The 18,551-nt window shown below is 28.8% G+C and overlaps 1 protein-coding gene across 3 annotated transcripts; it reads right to left on the bottom strand.

Moving 5' to 3' along the window:
• Window positions 1–10,119: 10,119 nt before the first annotated feature.
• On the bottom strand, window positions 10,120–17,906 carry LOC113848917. Of its 3 annotated transcripts, none has more exons than XM_027478336.1 (4): window positions 17,635–17,906; window positions 14,915–15,048; window positions 14,474–14,603; window positions 10,120–11,729 (listed from the first exon to the last, which is right to left on the bottom strand). In XM_027478336.1, exon 4 carries the CDS (start codon window positions 11,687–11,689, stop codon window positions 10,370–10,372), a length of 1,320 nt encoding a protein of 439 aa, XP_027334137.1. In that variant the 5' UTR covers window positions 11,690–11,729; window positions 14,474–14,603; window positions 14,915–15,048; window positions 17,635–17,906; the 3' UTR covers window positions 10,120–10,369. The 3 variants fall into 3 exon arrangements, with proteins under 3 accessions (XP_027334137.1, XP_027334136.1, XP_027334135.1); XM_027478335.1 differs by lacking the exon at window positions 14,474–14,603 and adding an exon at window positions 14,659–14,789 and having other exon boundaries at window positions 10,135–11,729; window positions 17,635–17,683; XM_027478334.1 differs by lacking the exon at window positions 14,474–14,603 and having other exon boundaries at window positions 10,135–11,729; window positions 17,635–17,753.
• Between the last annotated feature and the right edge of the window lie 645 nt (window positions 17,907–18,551).

Raw genomic sequence — 18,551 nt, 5'->3', positions numbered from 1 at the left:
ATATCCCACATTTTGAGTTATCTGGGTATCAAATATTTGGGAATTGGATCGAAAAGCTTTCAGAGACAACAATTTCTTTTATTAAAAAATTTCATTTATGAACCATATTCATGTGCACATATATAATTGTGAAGAAAACATAAATTTCTTCGATGACATGACACCAAACTTTGATCCAAGAAAAACGATCTCGCATTGCGTATGCAAGTACAATAACAGTATATGGTACGTATGATTCACACATATGAACAAAGAAATTGTGAAGGAAATGAATAAATTATAGATACCTTTTTATTCATATGTCCACATCTCGAACACAATCTCTTCGAAGTTGTGGTTGGCGAATCATTGAAGGAGTGTTTGAGATTGGATTAAAGATTAGGAGTGTGTGTGAGAGGTGTTGAATTAATCCCTCAAAAGCATTCCACGTTAGAATTTAATTTGATTGACGCAATGGTTTTGTCACGACGTGGGTAAGATGTTTATATGGAAATAGTTTATGGGGGAAATAACAACACTTTGATTTGGATTTCAATTTTACTCAGAAGGGATAAAAAAATAATGGGTTTCCTTTTTCAATTAAAAAGGAAATCTAAAAATTAATTGTTAATGAAGATATGTATATATAACAACTGGCACACTTGCATGCATATCATCTATCTTATAGGAAGCTAAGAAGAAATTTGCATCCAGAAAACTCTAAACTTTTGAGTTTAGATTGTCGGAAGGGTAATCGAGATTCATTTTATTTGCATCCGAATCATTATATGATATAAAGCAAAGAGTATCATTTAAATCACCATAACTTCAAGCTTTAAAATTGAAACTAGAAAAAAATTAAAATTTAGATCTCAAAGAGAAGTAAAACAATGGAGATATAAAAAAAATATGAGATGGACAAAATGTATTCGAACAAAAACATTAATGGAGGATGGGATAAAATCATAATAAATAAAATAAAAAACTTAAGTAATTTTTTAGTGAACTTGAAAATAACTTCTTATAAAAAAACAAAAAATAACATAAAAATGAATAAGTTTTTTTTCATAAGTTAAAATTAATTTATACTTTTACTTTTTAGAAGTTATTTTCATTTAATATTTCTAAAAATTTAAAAAAATAAACTATTTTTAACTAAAAAACTTTAAAATAAAATTATTTTTAACTTGTGTAAAAAAATTTATTTACTGTTTATATTATTTTTCGTTTTACAAAGACTTATTCAGAATTTCACGCAAACGAGACTTTAATCTACAGTGAAGAGAGAAAACCAAAGATGGAGATGGAAAGTGATGAAGGATATAAAAAACAATGGATGATAGTTGTTGATGCCAGAATGTCAAAAAGATAGAGACTCGTACAATTGGCTTCAAATTCACGTATCGTGAAGACGTTTCCTCCCTAAAAATCTTAGTGGTAAATTTCATGTATTTTTAATTGGTTGCTTAGTTTTAGAAAACATTTTTTTAATTATAAGAAATCAACATATTAATCTTAATTTTTTATTTTAAAAATTGTAAAAAATATTGAAAATAACTTTTTATCTTTAAGGTTTTTCATACAGATTTTTAAAAATGCAAAACAAATTAAAAATAAAATAATAATTTTGTAATTAAAATTGAAAGCAGAAAATAATTTAAAAACAAAATAGCTCCTAAGCTAAGGATTTAGCTGTTATGACTGTTTGCAACACTAAACTCTTGGCATCTTAGAAAGTATATGTTTCAAGCTTAATAAGGTTGAACAATTACTATAAACAACTGTGGTACGATACATAGAAAACCAATTCAAGACCAAAACTAATATCCATCTACAGTGTTTTAAGTAAAATTAAATCTTCCAAACACAAGACATGTCATTTACAAATATTAATAATTCTCAAATAAAATTAGTATTTTTATTCAATAACTTTCATGTAAGTTTTGATTTAATGATTTAACTTTATTTTAATTTATTTTATCTTCTAACTTTTAAAATTATTTTACACGTTATTTTTTTATTAACAATGTCAATTCCATTAATTTTTATTTTTATTTTTTGGCTTCTTGTATTGTTTATTTTCTTCTTCAAATTTGTAACATGCATTCTTCTTCACTTCTTTGTCTTTCTTCTCTCCTTTGTATTCATTTTTTTATATCTTTTCTTCTTCTTTTTGCTTTTTTATTCCTTCCTCTTCAAACGCTACTTGTTGAAGGAGAATGTTATTGCCCTTCAAAGGGATAAATCACATTTTTTCTTAGAAAAGGTGTGGCAAGCAATGACAAATTCTTGTAGGAAGTTAGGGCAAGTTCAAAATTGGAGAAGTGAAAGGAAAGGTTAGTGAATATTTTTCTTCTTCTTATGTATACGTCAATCAGTACCCTAAGTTGGTGATAGATTAAATAGTTACTCTAATTGGAGAAAGTTTAGGTTCCAAAACTTTTAGGAAACCGATCCTACCTTGATTTTTCAATTATGTCATTTTTAACACTGTTAGTGTATGAATTAGGAGTCTTTAAATTTGAAACATATCATTTGTATTATAATTATTTATTCAAATAAATTAAGACATTATGAATTTATTATTTCTTTCTAAAAGAGTATAATAATGTCTTTAAATATAATTTTGTATGATATTCAATAGATAACTTTTGTCATGATGTCTTACTTAGTAATATTTTTAAAGTGTTTCTAATCAACTATTAATATAAAGATAATATAATATGTTAAGACTAAAATGTTAGAGACAAATAATCAAATCTCACGAATAATGAAATGAGATATCAAGTCCTTACACAAGTATACATTAGAAGTAATGATGTACTAAATTGGTCTACTATGAGAGTGTTACATAAATTGTTGCATGCATATTATAAATAATTTTTAATATAAAATTTTATATGTGATTCTTTGACTTAACGTCATTATGATTTATACATAAGGAACACTGTGACTTAATCCTATCAAATGTTACACATGACCATATAATCATGAAGTTATATATTGGATATGAAGTGATTTATATTGTTGAGATTTGTCTTTTATATGTAATGAGTGGTATTTATGCACCTCATGATAAACTCACTTCCATAAAATTTATAGTCAATTTAAATTAAATAACTATGATATATTTATTTTTAAAAACTATGTTTGAGTATTAAAAATAATAAATTAGATTGAAATTATTATCTAAATATGTCAAACTCATACGGAATGAGTCCAATCACTAATTAGCACATTAAATAATTTTACCTATTATAAATATATCATTAGATATTATGTATTTTTGTACTCTTTCTATCCTACTAACATTGAGATGACAATGCAAAAATAATGTTCCAAAGCATTTCAACATATAAAATTTTATAATTACTTCCTTAAGGATAAATATAATAGTACATGATAGTTGTGTCTTTACATGTAACCACACAACACTTCTACTAATAAAATCTTGTTATTTTGTTATCATATTCTTGTGCATAATTCTTAATAACAAATTTTAATCTTTATCAAAACATCTTAAATGTACAACTAACATGTTACTAAGGGACCCTAAGAATTCAAGAGATGGGTGACTTGAGTTTCAAAAAATTTACTATCTTTTCTCAACTCCTTTTTATTAATACTTTGTTGATGGATGAGAATAAAAAGAGATTTGAGTGTAAATATGAGTAATTTAATGTAGGTTAGTGAAGAAGAAAAGTTCGTATAGATGAACAAAATAGTGAAGCAAACTTGCAATTATTTAAAGAGTCAAGACAAGAGAGAGATACAAACACATTCATCTTAGTTTGGTCATCCCTTGTGGCCTATGTCTAGTTTTCAAGTAACTGTTCAAGATTTTTAACTACTCACCAATTCTTCAAGGTGTTTGAAATCTTTTACAATTCTTTGAGTACTCACACTTTTGAGAATCTTTACTTTAAAACAAAATGGATGACTTACCCTTTAAACCTTTGATTGATGCCCCATCCTCTTACAAATTCTTAGTACGAAAGAACAATAAAAAATATTACTATTTTCTTAGAGTAGATGTTACAAATTGAAACATTGAAAAATTTTCAAGAGATAAAACTTTTAGCCACAAGACTCAATAGAAGAATCAAAGGAGAGAGTAATGAATGAGTACAATTGATACTTTTTTTCTTTTTCCATTACAAATCTATTATTTAAGTAGTATTTATAAACCATGGCAATGTGTTAGCTAATAGAAAATTTTATCCCAAAAGACATGATTTTTAAAAATTAACTGTGTCTGTTTAACTATATTGTAATCAATTACGAGATTCATTAATTGATTAATCTATGTAAAAACACATTAAAAAAAAAGAATTTTACAATTGATTACTAAGTTATACTTAGTGAATCATGTTAAATGTAATCAATTATTAGAATGTTAGCTTTTAAATTATGCCAAAAGAATTATGTATTTGATTATTCTTTCATCTAAACTTATTAGGATAGTGACCACTAAACTTATCAAAAGAAAACTTTGAATGCAAAAAGTCTTGAAAGATCTAATCATTTCAACTTTTGAAGTCGTCCCTCTTCAAGTATCCATTAATGCCTTATTTAGACATCATCAAAATTTACAATATATTCAATCACACCAACAAACACAACACCTTTTATGACTTGCTTCTATTATTTTTGTTTAGCTCACTTAAATTTGGGCTTGAACCTTGCTGAATCTCAAAAGTTTGCTCGTTGAGTAAGGATTGCCTTAAAATTTATAAGTTCCACTTTAACTATATCTATAATTGATTTCGATTTTCAATAAACAATCTAACACGACTAACTAATTTTTAATATTGCACTAGAAAAGCTCGTAGATCAAGTACGTTGCACTAAGAAAGTTACGAGACTAGATAGGTTGCAATGAAAAATCCATACACAGCATAGAGTTAAGTTAATTACATTGAGAAAATTTGTTTGACCAGTTAGCTTGTGCAAAATTAGTAGTATCCCTACCAAGCATAAATTGAAAAAGGCTATCCTCACAATACAGAATGCTAGACATACTCTATTTTGTGCATTGCCCATTAAATAAAAAGAAAACAAACAAATAAAGAAACATGTTATAATACTTTGTAATGGTCACATTTCTGTCTCAATTGCTAAAACTCTACAACCTTATTTTCTCTTGAGCTGGGTAACAAACATGCTGAAGAAAAAAATTAGTAAATAACTTATCTATGTTATGAGTCTTGGCATTGTATCCTTTTGAGTTTAATAAAAAGTGAGTCATTTCATGGATAAGAATACGTTATTTCAAGACTAACAAAAGAAAAATCACTATTTCAAGATTTATAACCCTATTTCTTGTAGCAAAATCTGCCCTTTCCTACCAATGTCCCAACCTTCATGAAAATCCTACTACATCTCTTACATAACTCTACTAAAAATTTATACTTCACTTGAACTTCTTGTGGGATTGAAGTATTGAGATTCCTTTAACTTGATTATAGGATAATCAAAATATTTATAGAATAATTGGTTACTGCTCATTGTAATTATCTCAATGTAAACAAAAAAAATTTAGTTTATTAAAGTCATATTGTGCAATTTATGAGAACAAAATCAATTTTAAAGGATATACCCTAAACGTTTTTATGATTATGATCAATGTTAAAATATGAAATTTTATATACTTTTTCTTCGATAACATCGAAGATCTTGTAGGAATGAAAACACGGGAGTTAGCCAATTTTATTTTGAAAAATGTGTTGGAACAATTTTCCTAATTTTTTTTATACAAATTTAAAAAGAATATGAATAAAATCAACACATCCCAACATATTTTGAACACACGTTAAGTGGGACAAGTTAGATAGATCAATCAAATCTAAAACCTCAACTCATTGAATTAAACTCATTTTTATCATCCTAAAACATGTGTGCTTTGCATTCATTCCATAGATATTGTAGAGATGAAAGAGTGTGTGTCCTCTACTTTCTTCTACGCTACTACACTCCAAAATACTCTCACACACACCAAGTTAGTTTTTGCTAAAGCAATGAGGGCATGGATATAATAACAATGTACTTTGTTGTCTCTTCTATAGGACATCTTTTGACATGGCACGCTAGTAATGTTATATAATTTAATTTAAGTAAACTTTTAAAGAAGTCTTTTGTATAAAAAAATTTAATATAAAAATTATAATTTTATTTCTCGTAAATTAAAAAATGTTATATTTCTTAATAAGCTCATTCATTTAATCTTTTAAAATTTTAGAAAATATAAGTCATTTATAATTTATGAAAAAATTAATAAAGAGTTATGTAAAAAGTTTATTGAGCTTATGTTCGAAAATGTGGAATAATTGATTACTCACATGTACATGTGAATGGGTATTCCATGCACTTACTATCATAATGGTTGGATGATAGTAACATGAAAGAATGGTTGGACTTGCTGGAACAGAGACTACGAAAACATTTTATTCACAAACTATCATTGCCACCAATTTTACGACTTTTTTCAGATTCAATGTATAATAACTTTCTTTACCTGTTTAATATGCATAAAAATCTAACCACAACAGCTTTTTTATTTTAATTTTTTATTAAAAATAAAATATATTACTAAACTTTTACTATTATTATATATACATTTTCCTAATAATATGATAATGATAAATTATAATGTCAAATCATTCACACTGAAAATAAAATAAAAAATTAGCTAAGTCGATTCTTATGAATTTATAAATAATTAATCTAGAAGTCTGTGCAACAAAAAGCAAGCCTACGCTCCTAGAGAGCAAACAAAAGACTTAAAATGTGGATTTAGTTTCGTGAGTGTAAAATGTGGATTTAGATTATATCTGGATTTCAAAATTTACTGCATGTGTTCACTTATTTAAAAAATAATAATTAATTGTTTTTTTTTAAATTAATCACTTTAAAATATAAACTAATGATTAATAAATTTTAAAAATAACTTATGACTCTTATAAATTCTTTATATAAATTGATGTTTAAATCTACTATATAAGGTATTGTTTTAAAGAAAATATTAAACAAATCATGTAGTCATAAATATGAAAGTATAATTATTTAGAGTGGATGTGATAATAATGGAAGTGTATGAATAGATACAAATTGTTATAAAACTTGAATTTCATTATTGTATTTTGGATGTATTAGGGTAAGAATGCAAAATGAGTAGTATTCCTTCGTCCTTTAGTTTTCATTATTTTTGTCTGTTTGGGGTTTTCTGACTTCATCACTGGTGGCTATGAATGAAGGTTCAGATCCATTCAGGGCTTCATTGACAAGAACTCTAATGACTGGTACCTCTTTTTTCCCCTATTTTTTGAGAGCTCCATTTTGTGAATGAGACCAAAAAGATTCATTCTGTACATGAAATTGACCTAAACCAACTGTGACATGTTGATGTGTGCACCTTCCTGAGGAATTTTCCAGCAACTTGATCTGAAGAAGAATAAATTATATTTTTAGTCTTTTTTCTTTGGTTAATGAATATGTCTGAGAAATAAATTTCATTTTAGGTGAACTAATAAAATTAAGATGTTGTATTGATTTTTTTATGAATAAAATTTCATTAATTTATCTTATTGAATCATTTTTAAAAATCCTTAATTAATACATGATATCAGTATTTTAATTTTTTTTAATTGGCACATTCTTACATTATTTTACTTAGAATTTTTGAATCGCCATATTTTGTTTAAATATTTTACAAATTGAATTAACTAAATTATTTTAAAATTTCTCTCACTAAAATATTATAAATTACAATATTAGATTTTATATATCTGAAATAATATTTTTTTTCATTTTAAACCTTAATCTCAAGTCATAGTAAATCATTCAAATTTTATCAGTTTTTAATTAATTATCTCAGTGTATCACGTTCATCATCAATCAATATTAAATCCCCTATTATTTAAATTTAAAAAAAAATATTTTGAAGTTTTGGATAAAAACAATTGATGAAAAAATCAAATTTATTTAATTTTACAACTATAAAGAACTAATTTACTTGAAAAATAAAACTTCAAGAGCATAAAAAACAATTTAGAGATATGAAAAGTGTCATTGATTAAAAAAAAAATTGTATTTCAAAAAAAAAATGGTAACTATATGTTTGTAGATTTTATGTAATTCATTTATAACAATTATGACACAAATAAGCGAAAATTATTCCCTTGTTATTAGATCCAGATCTTCTATAGTTGTAATGGAAGTTAGATGTCTAATTCCATTTTTGTTTAATTCAATTCTCATGAGAGAGAGGTTGAACATAGAGAAAAGATAAAAATAAATATAGAAGAACGTGTAGTGTAGAAGTAAAGTAAGGGATAAAAAAATTGGGTATGAGAAGAAGAAAGGAGAGATGAGTATGGAGGTGAGGAGAGAAAGATGAGAGTTAAGTAGGAGGTGGGGGAAGGAAAGAGTTGGAGGAGGAAGAGAGAAATTGAGTATGGAAAAAAGAGAAGAAGAGTTGGATATGAAAAGGAGAAAGTGGTAATTATTGACAAAAGTAAAGTAGAGGAAAGTTGATAAAAAATACTTAAAATTTGCTTTAAGTAATTCTAGAATTTGCTTAAACAAATTTTATATAAAATAATTTTTGTCACAATAAAAGAAAATTTATATTTCATTCTGGTTGTTTTGTACATTTATCAATACAATAAACCCAACTATCAAGAAAATACAACATATGTTTAAATATAATGAAATATGTATATATATATGTATAAATTATAATTAATAGTATTAAAAAATTAATTTATAATTTTTAAATGTAAATTAAGATATGCTCTTAGTGTATGTTTAGTTTTGCATTTTAAACCAGTAAAGATGGATTCAATTTTTTTTTTAATATTAAATACTAGGTAGAGTTGAAACAAACATACATATAAAATCAAATCAAATAATCAAGTATTCATTTGATTTAAAGTTAATAATTAAAAAAAATTATTTTAAATCTTTGAATATAATTAATATATATATATATATATTTGATTAATTTAAATTATATATTTTTAATTATATGTTACAAGAATTGATTTTTTAACACCAAAACAAAGAATACGTGACCCATCCTTTTAGTTTTTATAGAAAAGTTTAATATTTTATATATGATAGTAGTCACTTTTTTAATGAACTTTATAAATTTTTATAAGGACTTGCTAACCAGAGTTTAAAAAACACTATTTATGGAATAAAAAATAACAAAAAATGTTAAAATTCAATCAAGATTAGGAAAGAAATTTATTAACTATATTTTCAAATAAAATTTATACTTTTATTTCCTTAATCAATATTAGACTTAGCATTTGTCATCTTAAAATCAATATAGATGTTTTCTCTTGTACTGTCTTGGATAATTACATGGAAGCAGAAGGCTGAAGATAATGGGCTAACTAGCGTGGCTGGTTTTAATGGGTTCGGTCTCACCCAAGTTCTTCATTTGGAAATTGTTATTCATTGTTTCCTATTTCAATTAATAAATTCTTTTTTTGTAATTAATGATAAGATTATCCAAAATAATAAAGAAAATATGTTATAAATATAAAAGTATGTGAGATATATGCAACATATATATGACATGATATGAACTCTTTTTGGTCTATTTTCATGTATATTATAGATAATTATATTAAGCAATTGGTTTAGACTTAAAAAGGGTAAAATGAGAGACATAGTAAAGATTATGAAAATGTTGGTTAAAGTGAGTTATTTATAATTAAAGTCTCACCTTGAAAAATTTAATGAATGGAAGAGGTAAAAAATATTATGAATATAATAATTTATTTTGTGTTTTTTTTTATCACAATAATATATATGTTGTTTTTTGAATGTATTGGAGATTCCTAATTCTATAGTTTTCCGGATCAAAAGTAATACCCAAACATCTTCATCCATCCAGGACAAATTTTATTTTATAAAATTTAATTATGCATAACATAGCTATTGTCAGTTACTTTTTAAAATTAAAATCAGTATGTTTCAAACACCGAACTTATAAGAAAGACCCCAAAAGTCCTTCCAATGTTAACGAAGTACTTGTCACTTGATATCCAAGATAAAATTTCTACATGCCACAGTTAATTGCAAGCAACAAGGACACATAAAAAATGCATTTACTTAGCTCAAAAAAAGAAGACAGAATTGCAATTTAATGTATTCATTTGAGATTCAAATATAATATATACAAAATATACTTTAACAAGATGACATCACATTTGACTAGTTCTAGTCTAGTTTCAATTTGCCACATTTGCAGATCAGACATACAATTAAGCTGACTAGAAAAGGCCTTCCAAAATGACATTTACTCTCATAGACAAAGCATCAGTCATCATGCATGAGCAAACCTTTTGCCAATAACAAAACTTGTTGACTGTTGACAGTTTTACCAACTTGTTGAGTCGGATTGCTCATTCTTCTGCTGGAACCCGTAACTCCCATCTTGTTGCAAACCCATATCGTAAACTTCAGAATTTGCATCTCTACCTCTTGGTGAAGCATAATTTGAAGTTCTGCTAGTATATTTTCCTCCCCTTCTGCCTGCAATGGAGTTACTCCTTCTCTGTTTCCTGACAGAACCAACTCCCTCTGAATACAACCCATTAGACCCATCACCATCCTTTGAGACAAACCTCTTTCCATACTCCTTCCTCCTCAATCTTCTTCCATCAGACCTATCAATATCATTGGATAAATCCATCCTTCCACCCCCATCACCCCTCAATATGCCATCAAAACTCGCTCTGTTCCTTCCAAAACTTGAAGGAACAGAACGCCCTCCATCACCAGCCCCATCAACACCCTTTGAAAAACTCTTACTTCTATTCTCATTTTTCCTCCTTTTGCCATCAACACTCACCCCATTCCTCCCATAATTCAAAGCAGAAGAACTCTCTCCATCTCCATTGTTAGACAAGCCAACATCCTCAGACAAAAACCGCCATCCATTCCCATCTTTCCTCATTCCACCATCAACACTTCTCCCATAGCTCATAGGAGAAGAACTCTCTTCATCATCAGATTCATACTCAGACCCATCATCAACATTCCCCTTGTCGCTCAAACCTCCATCAAAGTGCATTCTTTTCCTTCCATAACTCAAAGAAGAAGAACACTCTTCCTCATTAGACCCATCAACACCCTCTGTCACTCCATCTTCTTCCACAAGAGCACTGCCTTTAACCAACCCATACCCATCAGCCTTCTTATAAGGCTTGACACTATGAACAACCCCTTTAGGGAAGAACCTTGCAGAGGGCAACTGATCAGGGGTCTCAAACAACTGAGGCCCATCCTTCTCACTCCACAAATCAAACCCACCAGGCTTCTGAAACCTATCAGCAAGAACCTTAACCTGTTCATCAGCACCAACAGAGAACAAGTTGGGGGCTTTCTCAACAACCTCCCATGGCCTCTCCAACTCAGACACTGCAGCCTTCAACTCAGCCCTCTTCCTCATCTCATATATCTGCCTCTCACGGCTCAGCCTCGCCTTCAGAAGCTGCTTTGCCTTCTTTGCCTGCATGCGCTTCCATTGCCACTTCGATACCCCTCCAGGGAAGGTTCTTGGACCCCCACCCATGCGGATTATGGTGCTAACATTTGAAGGCTTCTTGGCGGGGATTTGCAGGAAGTGGTGTTGTGGGGTTGATAAAGATTTGGAAAATGAGAGTTGGTGCGGCAGGCTGGGGAGTAAAAGATTCATTTGGGTGGCAGCAAAATATCTTTTCTCTTTAAATTTTTATCTGAAAAATAAAATCAACATAACATAAGCTATGACGCAATTCATTCAAGTATGATAGAGAATATCATGAGTTCTTTGTGATGTATGAAGAGAATCCCTCGAAAAGGAATAACAACTTGAAACAATAGTACCACAGTTCATCTCTACACAAAAGTAATGCTATATCTTATTTCTTCCTATTTTGGAAATCTGAGCTCAAAATATTTAAAAGCGTGTCTCCTTAGAGGTTCCTTGTGCAACATTTATAATCCTAACATTGCTTAGGAACAAGAAGTCCTGTATGCCATACATTCCTCTCCTCCTACTAGAGATTACAATCTGTATCTATCATTTTTGACATTGGATTTCCCTATCTTGGTAGACATTACAATCTGTATCTATCAAATCAAATCTCAATGAATTAGGCATATGGAAACCAATGAAAATAAGGTGGGTAATTACATTCCAGTTTAACATACATTAGTACCAGGACATGAACTTCACAACTCAATCATGAATATATTTATTTATGCATGTAAAATTACTATTAAAATCGGTTAAAGCATAAAAATGACAATTTAGTAGCAAGAGACTTGGTGCCTAGGAGATTGCTCTTCTCCATTTTACACTAAATCAATGATAACAACATTCAAACATATTTTCACCTCAATCAAAAGTGGAAACACGGTACCCGCTCATCAATTCATTGTGAAGTTAGAAACCCTAACCATTCTTCCATAAGATTCAAAACATACAAACCCCACACCACAAGCTTATTTCTAGTTCAATTAAATCCCTTTAGAACTTAAATGATAGAGTTTTGGTTGAAGTAAAGGATTAGAATCACTCTTCAAATTCAAACCTTAATGCTCAAAGTGCAAACTCTCCTCTTCCTCCCAATTGTCTATGACAAGAGCAAAGAAAGAGACGAAATTGTTCAGATTTTGTTATCTCAACTTCTTCCCTTTGCCAATAAGTCCCTCCATCTTATCCTTATACCATAAAATTCCCCTACTTTTCTTAAATCTTCCCCCATATATTTCTCTAATTTCAATATTCAACTTCACCTTATATTTAAAAGGTTTTGCTATTTACATCACTCATTTTTATTAATTATATTATTTAGAATTTTTATTTTAAAATTATCCTTTTATAAATAAGAATTATAATAAATCTCATATCTTCCTTTTCATATTTTTTATTATTTTTTCACCATCATTTTTACAAAAATATTCTATTTATTCTAATTTTTTTCATCACACTTTTGCAATAGAAATTTTAATAAACTTCATTTTTCTCTTTACATAGCCTCTTTATAAATAAATTTTTTAATAAATCTCATTTTTTATTTTAAAGGTTACACTTCTTAATATCCTATTCATTCCATTCTTTTCAAATTAAATTCATACATTCTAATTATTTTTAGTAAACTTCATTTATTTTTTCCACCACATCTTTATAAAAAAAAAGTTATAAAAAACCTCATTTTCTTTTTTTCCCTCTAAATTACACTATACTTCCTTTCCATGCCTCTCGATCACTATTGGCAATTTTGCATTTTGTTGTCCATCATCATTTCTCAATCATCATGTCTTTTCTTCGTTAATGTGTATATTTTTCATAGTTAATTATAAAATTATGGATTTTTAAATTTTATAGCTATAACTCTTTAATTACAAACCATAAATTCTAACTAAAATAATTATATAAATGTATATTTTGTAAGTATTTGAGTTACTTTTAATCCCTAGAATAAGAAAAATTACTCATTTATGATTAATTTACAACCCATAGTTATTAAGTCAAGCATGTACATCACCAAAGAACAAAATAAAGAATGGTAGAAGATGAAGGTAGAAACTCTTGCTATTAACCACTTCAATCAATTGTTATTTATTCTGAATTGCCTGTTCTTTCCTTTTGCTTTTATACCCAAGTGTGCAGCCTAAGTCCAAAATCGCTTAAAGCAGATAAAATCAGAGGAATTTTGCAGATTGAGCACCCATTATGGCCAAGACATGACATTGTGTGTCGTGATTATTTCATTACAGCAATGCCTATCATGGTTATACATTGAACTAGTTTGAATAAACTTATATAAAATTTTTTATAGAAAAATAAATAAATAAATAAATTTTTTTCATAAGTTAGAGACAATTTGTACTTCCTTAATTTTTTTAAAAAACTCTCTCGTTTAACTCTTGTAAATTTTGAAAACACAAATTGTTAACTTATAAAAAAGTTATTTATTTTTATACTGATTTCCTATGTTTTATGTTTTATTGAGAAATGTTCACCTACACCGCGTCACTGCCAAAACAACAAAAGCTATATCCAAACTAAAAGTGAATAAAAATGCATGCTAGATGTTATGAATTAAAGTGCATGATCCTACCATAATTCAATGCAAACTAAATTAAAAAACTTTCAGCTCTGTTATGCCAATAACTTTCAGCCAGAGCAATGCATGGCCAAGTGGCCAACCATAAATTAATAACAGAATATAAAGGTTAAATGAGATGAAAGTAATGTCACACTATCACAGAGAATAACCATAATTTATGTTTTAGAAATTCCTTATTAAATTAAACCATTTACAAAATAAACACTATAAACATGTACAAAATTGCCTGCAAAAGTCTTCGAACATAGGCACCCTCCATGATTCGAGCAGAAGAACATATTAACTAACCATTTTTCCTTAATAACAGTGATTTTAATGCCAATGTAAGTTAAGATGCAAGCTAATAGTGTGCAGGGAGTTACTTCTGTATTCACACTACGACTGGCCAGCTTATAGCAACAGCTCTAGCATGTATAAAAGGGAGTGTCAATTGACCTCAACTGCAATTCCTTTTTTACATATTTGATTATTAATAATCTTCAGCAGCAAAACCTAAAAACAGGAACAAAAGAAAAACCGAGGAATATGAAGCTTCAGAAAGCCTTACTTGCAGGGAGAAGGGAGGATGCAATCAAGCTACCTATGAATAAAACTTCTGGAAATGATGCTAATATTAGAAAAGTAAAGGACTTCACACATTTTTCTTTATAAACTTTATCAAATGTTAATCATAATGCACTGAAAATAATGAGGAAAAACTAGATTAAAAAATGACATATACTGCATGTAACAGAGAGTGTAAATTTTGAATTTCACATTAGGTGACAGCATTCAAAGCAGAGACTCACAAATTGACAAATTACCTCCTCCATCACTAATTTAACAGATTCACCAATGACATTCATTAATCTGTGATCATCTACCCCACAATCTCGAAGTTCTTGGATAGGAACATCACCAACATCAGTTAGCACTCATGCATCCTGTAATTCCTTGCCTGCATATAATCAAAATCATGCTACTATAAGCTCTTTTAATATCATAATTCACGGGTAACTACAGGCCCAGACGAAGAATAAGGAAGGCACAGTGAAGTGAGATTGCAAGATGTATTCCATCGAATAAGTCACTTCCACAACCACTGTGAATTCACAAACAATAAATAACTAAACACAGTTCATACAGGCGAGTCAAAAGCTGAATAAAAATACAGTGTACCTGAAATTCATAAAAAAAATCTAGATGATGGAACTATTTTGAAACAATAAATAACTACAGGTTTTTACTGCAGATTTTGAAGGATAATTTCTACTGCGAAAGTCCCCAATAGAAGTTAAGCTATATGATTTTCAAATAACAAATATCAGTCTTATTAATTTGAACAAAATAATTCCTACAACACTACCATTTTAACAACTAAGAACTAACATTTAGAAAAAGAAAATCTCTAAAATAATAAAAACCAAACATGCTATAAATCACATAACAGCATCGAGAATGTAAAGATGAGAGAAGCTTCATTACTAAAGAATCTACCAAAAAATGGAAGAACACATTTGGGTTCAACATATTGGTGGGAGCATTGTCGGGGAAGTTGTTTAATGGGATTATTACAAGGAATAATCAGCCTAGTATTGTAGCGCTCTAGATGTGGTTCACAAAGTGAATAACTTAGTTCTGTAAAACAATCTTATTAAGATGTCTTATGAAACGTAATTTGAACTACAACTGCATTGGAGTCAGCACCTTAAGTTGGTTCCTTATCATAGCAGAATTGTACATAGTTCAACTTCAATAGCTAGTTGTTACTTATCATAACAAAATTAGTAAATAGTTCAGTTTTTAAATAGTTCGTACATGATATATGTAGGTTGGTGTATTCAGGTTGCTATGTATTTTCTCCTCTATAAATACTTGTATCATTTTCACGTTATGCATGAACAAAAATAGCCTCGGTTTTCCTTTATATCTTGCAAGCTAAGGATCCTGTATCCATGCTTAGCTTCTAATATGTCCTCGGGTACACTCCAGGCATGTTGTCGAAGCTACTAAGCAATTCTGGTAGCAATTATTCCACTCAATGCTCCAATAAGAGTTTTCTGCTCACTTATATTTGAGATTTAGCTTATCTGAAGCGAGAAAGTGAAGACCTAGGATATGTTTGATTTCTCTTTTCAAAATCAGTTTTCAAAAATAAATTGTAATACAAATTTATATTACAATTTATTTTTGAAAACTAAAAACAATTTCCAAAAGAGAAAACAAACATACTCTTATATGCAGTTGCTTTAAATTCAAATATTGTTTTAATACAATTAACTTTAAATAAACCTTCTCATAGGCTCTCTCGTATATCACATTATCACTTTGTAAATGACAATAAAGATTGGATGAAGTTCAACAATGTGAACATTAAAATTTAATCAGAACTTAAATAAGCCTTATCCTTGTAAGTATACCACTCTATGAATATCAACACCTTTGTATTTGTTGGTAATCTAGTGCAGCAACAATAGCCAAACCAAGACCATGAAAAACAAAGGGAAAAAGGTACGAATAATTTTGGAGGAAAAAAGTACTTTGATCTTAATTGTTTGAGTGAAACCCGGAAGGGATCAAGTAAATTAAACATGATCCAATCAATAAACTAGATGAAATTAAAAACTTTTCATCGATCAAAACCCTCACTGGACCCTATTGTATTTGATATTTTTGCAACTGGCTTTCTAACAAAAAATAACGAAAATTCGCTTAACATGTAAAAGAGAATCTTCTTAGCTTCTTACGCACTTCACTAAAGATAGTAGCAGAAGAAGATTCTCCCCTGCTAGGTTCCTTTATCACTCTTTTGGTGGGTGATTTTTTTTCTCTCCCCTTTAAGCTTAGTTTCTCCCTATTTGAGTATGTGCTTTCCCTCTCCCTCTTTCTCCCTTTCTCTTTATTCACTGTGTTGGTAAAAATTATGTTGATGGTATATGCTCACCCACAATTCAAAGTCTTTCAATTAATTAATCATCGTAGAATCATTAATTATTGTTGTTGCAATGCAGCAATAGCATACACTGCTATGTACACACCCACAAGAACAGCTTGCACAACACTTGGCCAACATCTGCATCTATGTAGATTTCATAAAATGTTTTTTTTGGTCATTCCTTGAGCATGAGCTATATATATCAAGTGCAAACAATAATATACCATAGTTACTCTCTATACTCCTTTTCGTCCATTTAAGAACCATATTTGATCCTAATCTTTCACCAATTCATAAAGGCATTCATATTGATATATAATATTTGATCCTGATGTTTGATAAAGGAATTCGTACAAAGAAAACTGAGATGTTCCAAAAACCAGGCTCTAAGCACATGACCCTTTAATGTCAGATTATCTGATTCCTTCTCTCTCTCTCTCTCTCTCTCGCCCCCACAAGAACTAGAAAGCAAGAAGCCAAACACCCTCTTCTACTCTTGTTTGTTCCCACATACCACCCTGTTCCTATTTTGGCATGAACATATCCCAAACAGTGTGCTCAGTTTTCAATATATTGTGGAAAACCCATTGAAGAGGAGGGGAAAAGTACCTGTGATGCTGCGAGTGAGCCTAGGCTGCGATGACTGAGATGCTGAACCGGTATTGCAAGCCAATGTTTCTAGAGATATGGGGTTTAGAAGAAGGAGAAGGAAAAATCTGGTTTTCTCAAATCATATTCACTTTTGATATATGAGATATAGTTCATATCGGATTTTGTTTCCTATGGATTGGGTTATCCATTTCTTAAAAAAATATTGAATTTAAGAATTCCGTTGGGCTTAAATTACGGACTGAATTTTTATATTTGGACTTTTTTTTCTCCCCAGTCAGATTCGATATTTTTGCGTTTAAAGAGGGTTTTCAATTTCATCCATCTTAAAATTGCAAAAGTGAGAATATATAATTTTATCCAATAAAAAATTATAAAATAATAAAATTATGTTAAAAGTTTGTAAAAGCAAATAGGAGGTAACACGTACTTAAAGTCCCAAGTTTTTTTTTTCCCTCTCTTTTTATGTGGATGCTTTTAAGAATAAATTTATTTTTTTCTTCCAAACTTTGATAATGGTGAAGCATTGTTAAACAAATGAGGATGAATGCATGTTTGGTAACCAATTGGTTTTGAAAAAAAAATTCATTTTATAAAAATTTTAAAATTAATAAGAATAAATTAAACCAAATACGTTGAGTGTCCACGAAAATTATCCCGTAACCTTATTTTCGATTTCTTCTTATTTGTAAATGAAAGCTTAATTATTGGGCTGAACTACGTTAAATTATCTATAGATTTTTTCCTTACTTATTGTAAATGTAGAATGATATGTAGCATTTCATTAACGAAATTTCATTAGGTAGAGTTTCCAGAAACAATAAAGTTCAATTGGATTAATAATTTTTCAAATGAGTAAATTTATAATGCTATAATAAGTTTTAAAACCTTAAAAAAATTAACAAAAATTTTAATAT

This window comes from Abrus precatorius, unplaced genomic scaffold, assembly GCF_003935025.1.
Source record: "Abrus precatorius isolate BTA unplaced genomic scaffold, Abrus_2018 Scaffold9, whole genome shotgun sequence".
Lineage (NCBI taxonomy): Eukaryota > Viridiplantae > Streptophyta > Magnoliopsida > Fabales > Fabaceae > Abrus > Abrus precatorius.
The sequence above is the reverse complement of the archived record's forward strand: the minus strand, read 5'-3'. Positions and strand labels throughout refer to the sequence as shown.

Bases quoted from the DNA above. Each gene is read 5' to 3' on its own strand.
- LOC113848917 (XM_027478336.1), bottom strand. From the start codon at position 11,689: ATGAATCTTTTACTCCCCAGCCTGCCGCACCAACTCTCATTTTCCAAA.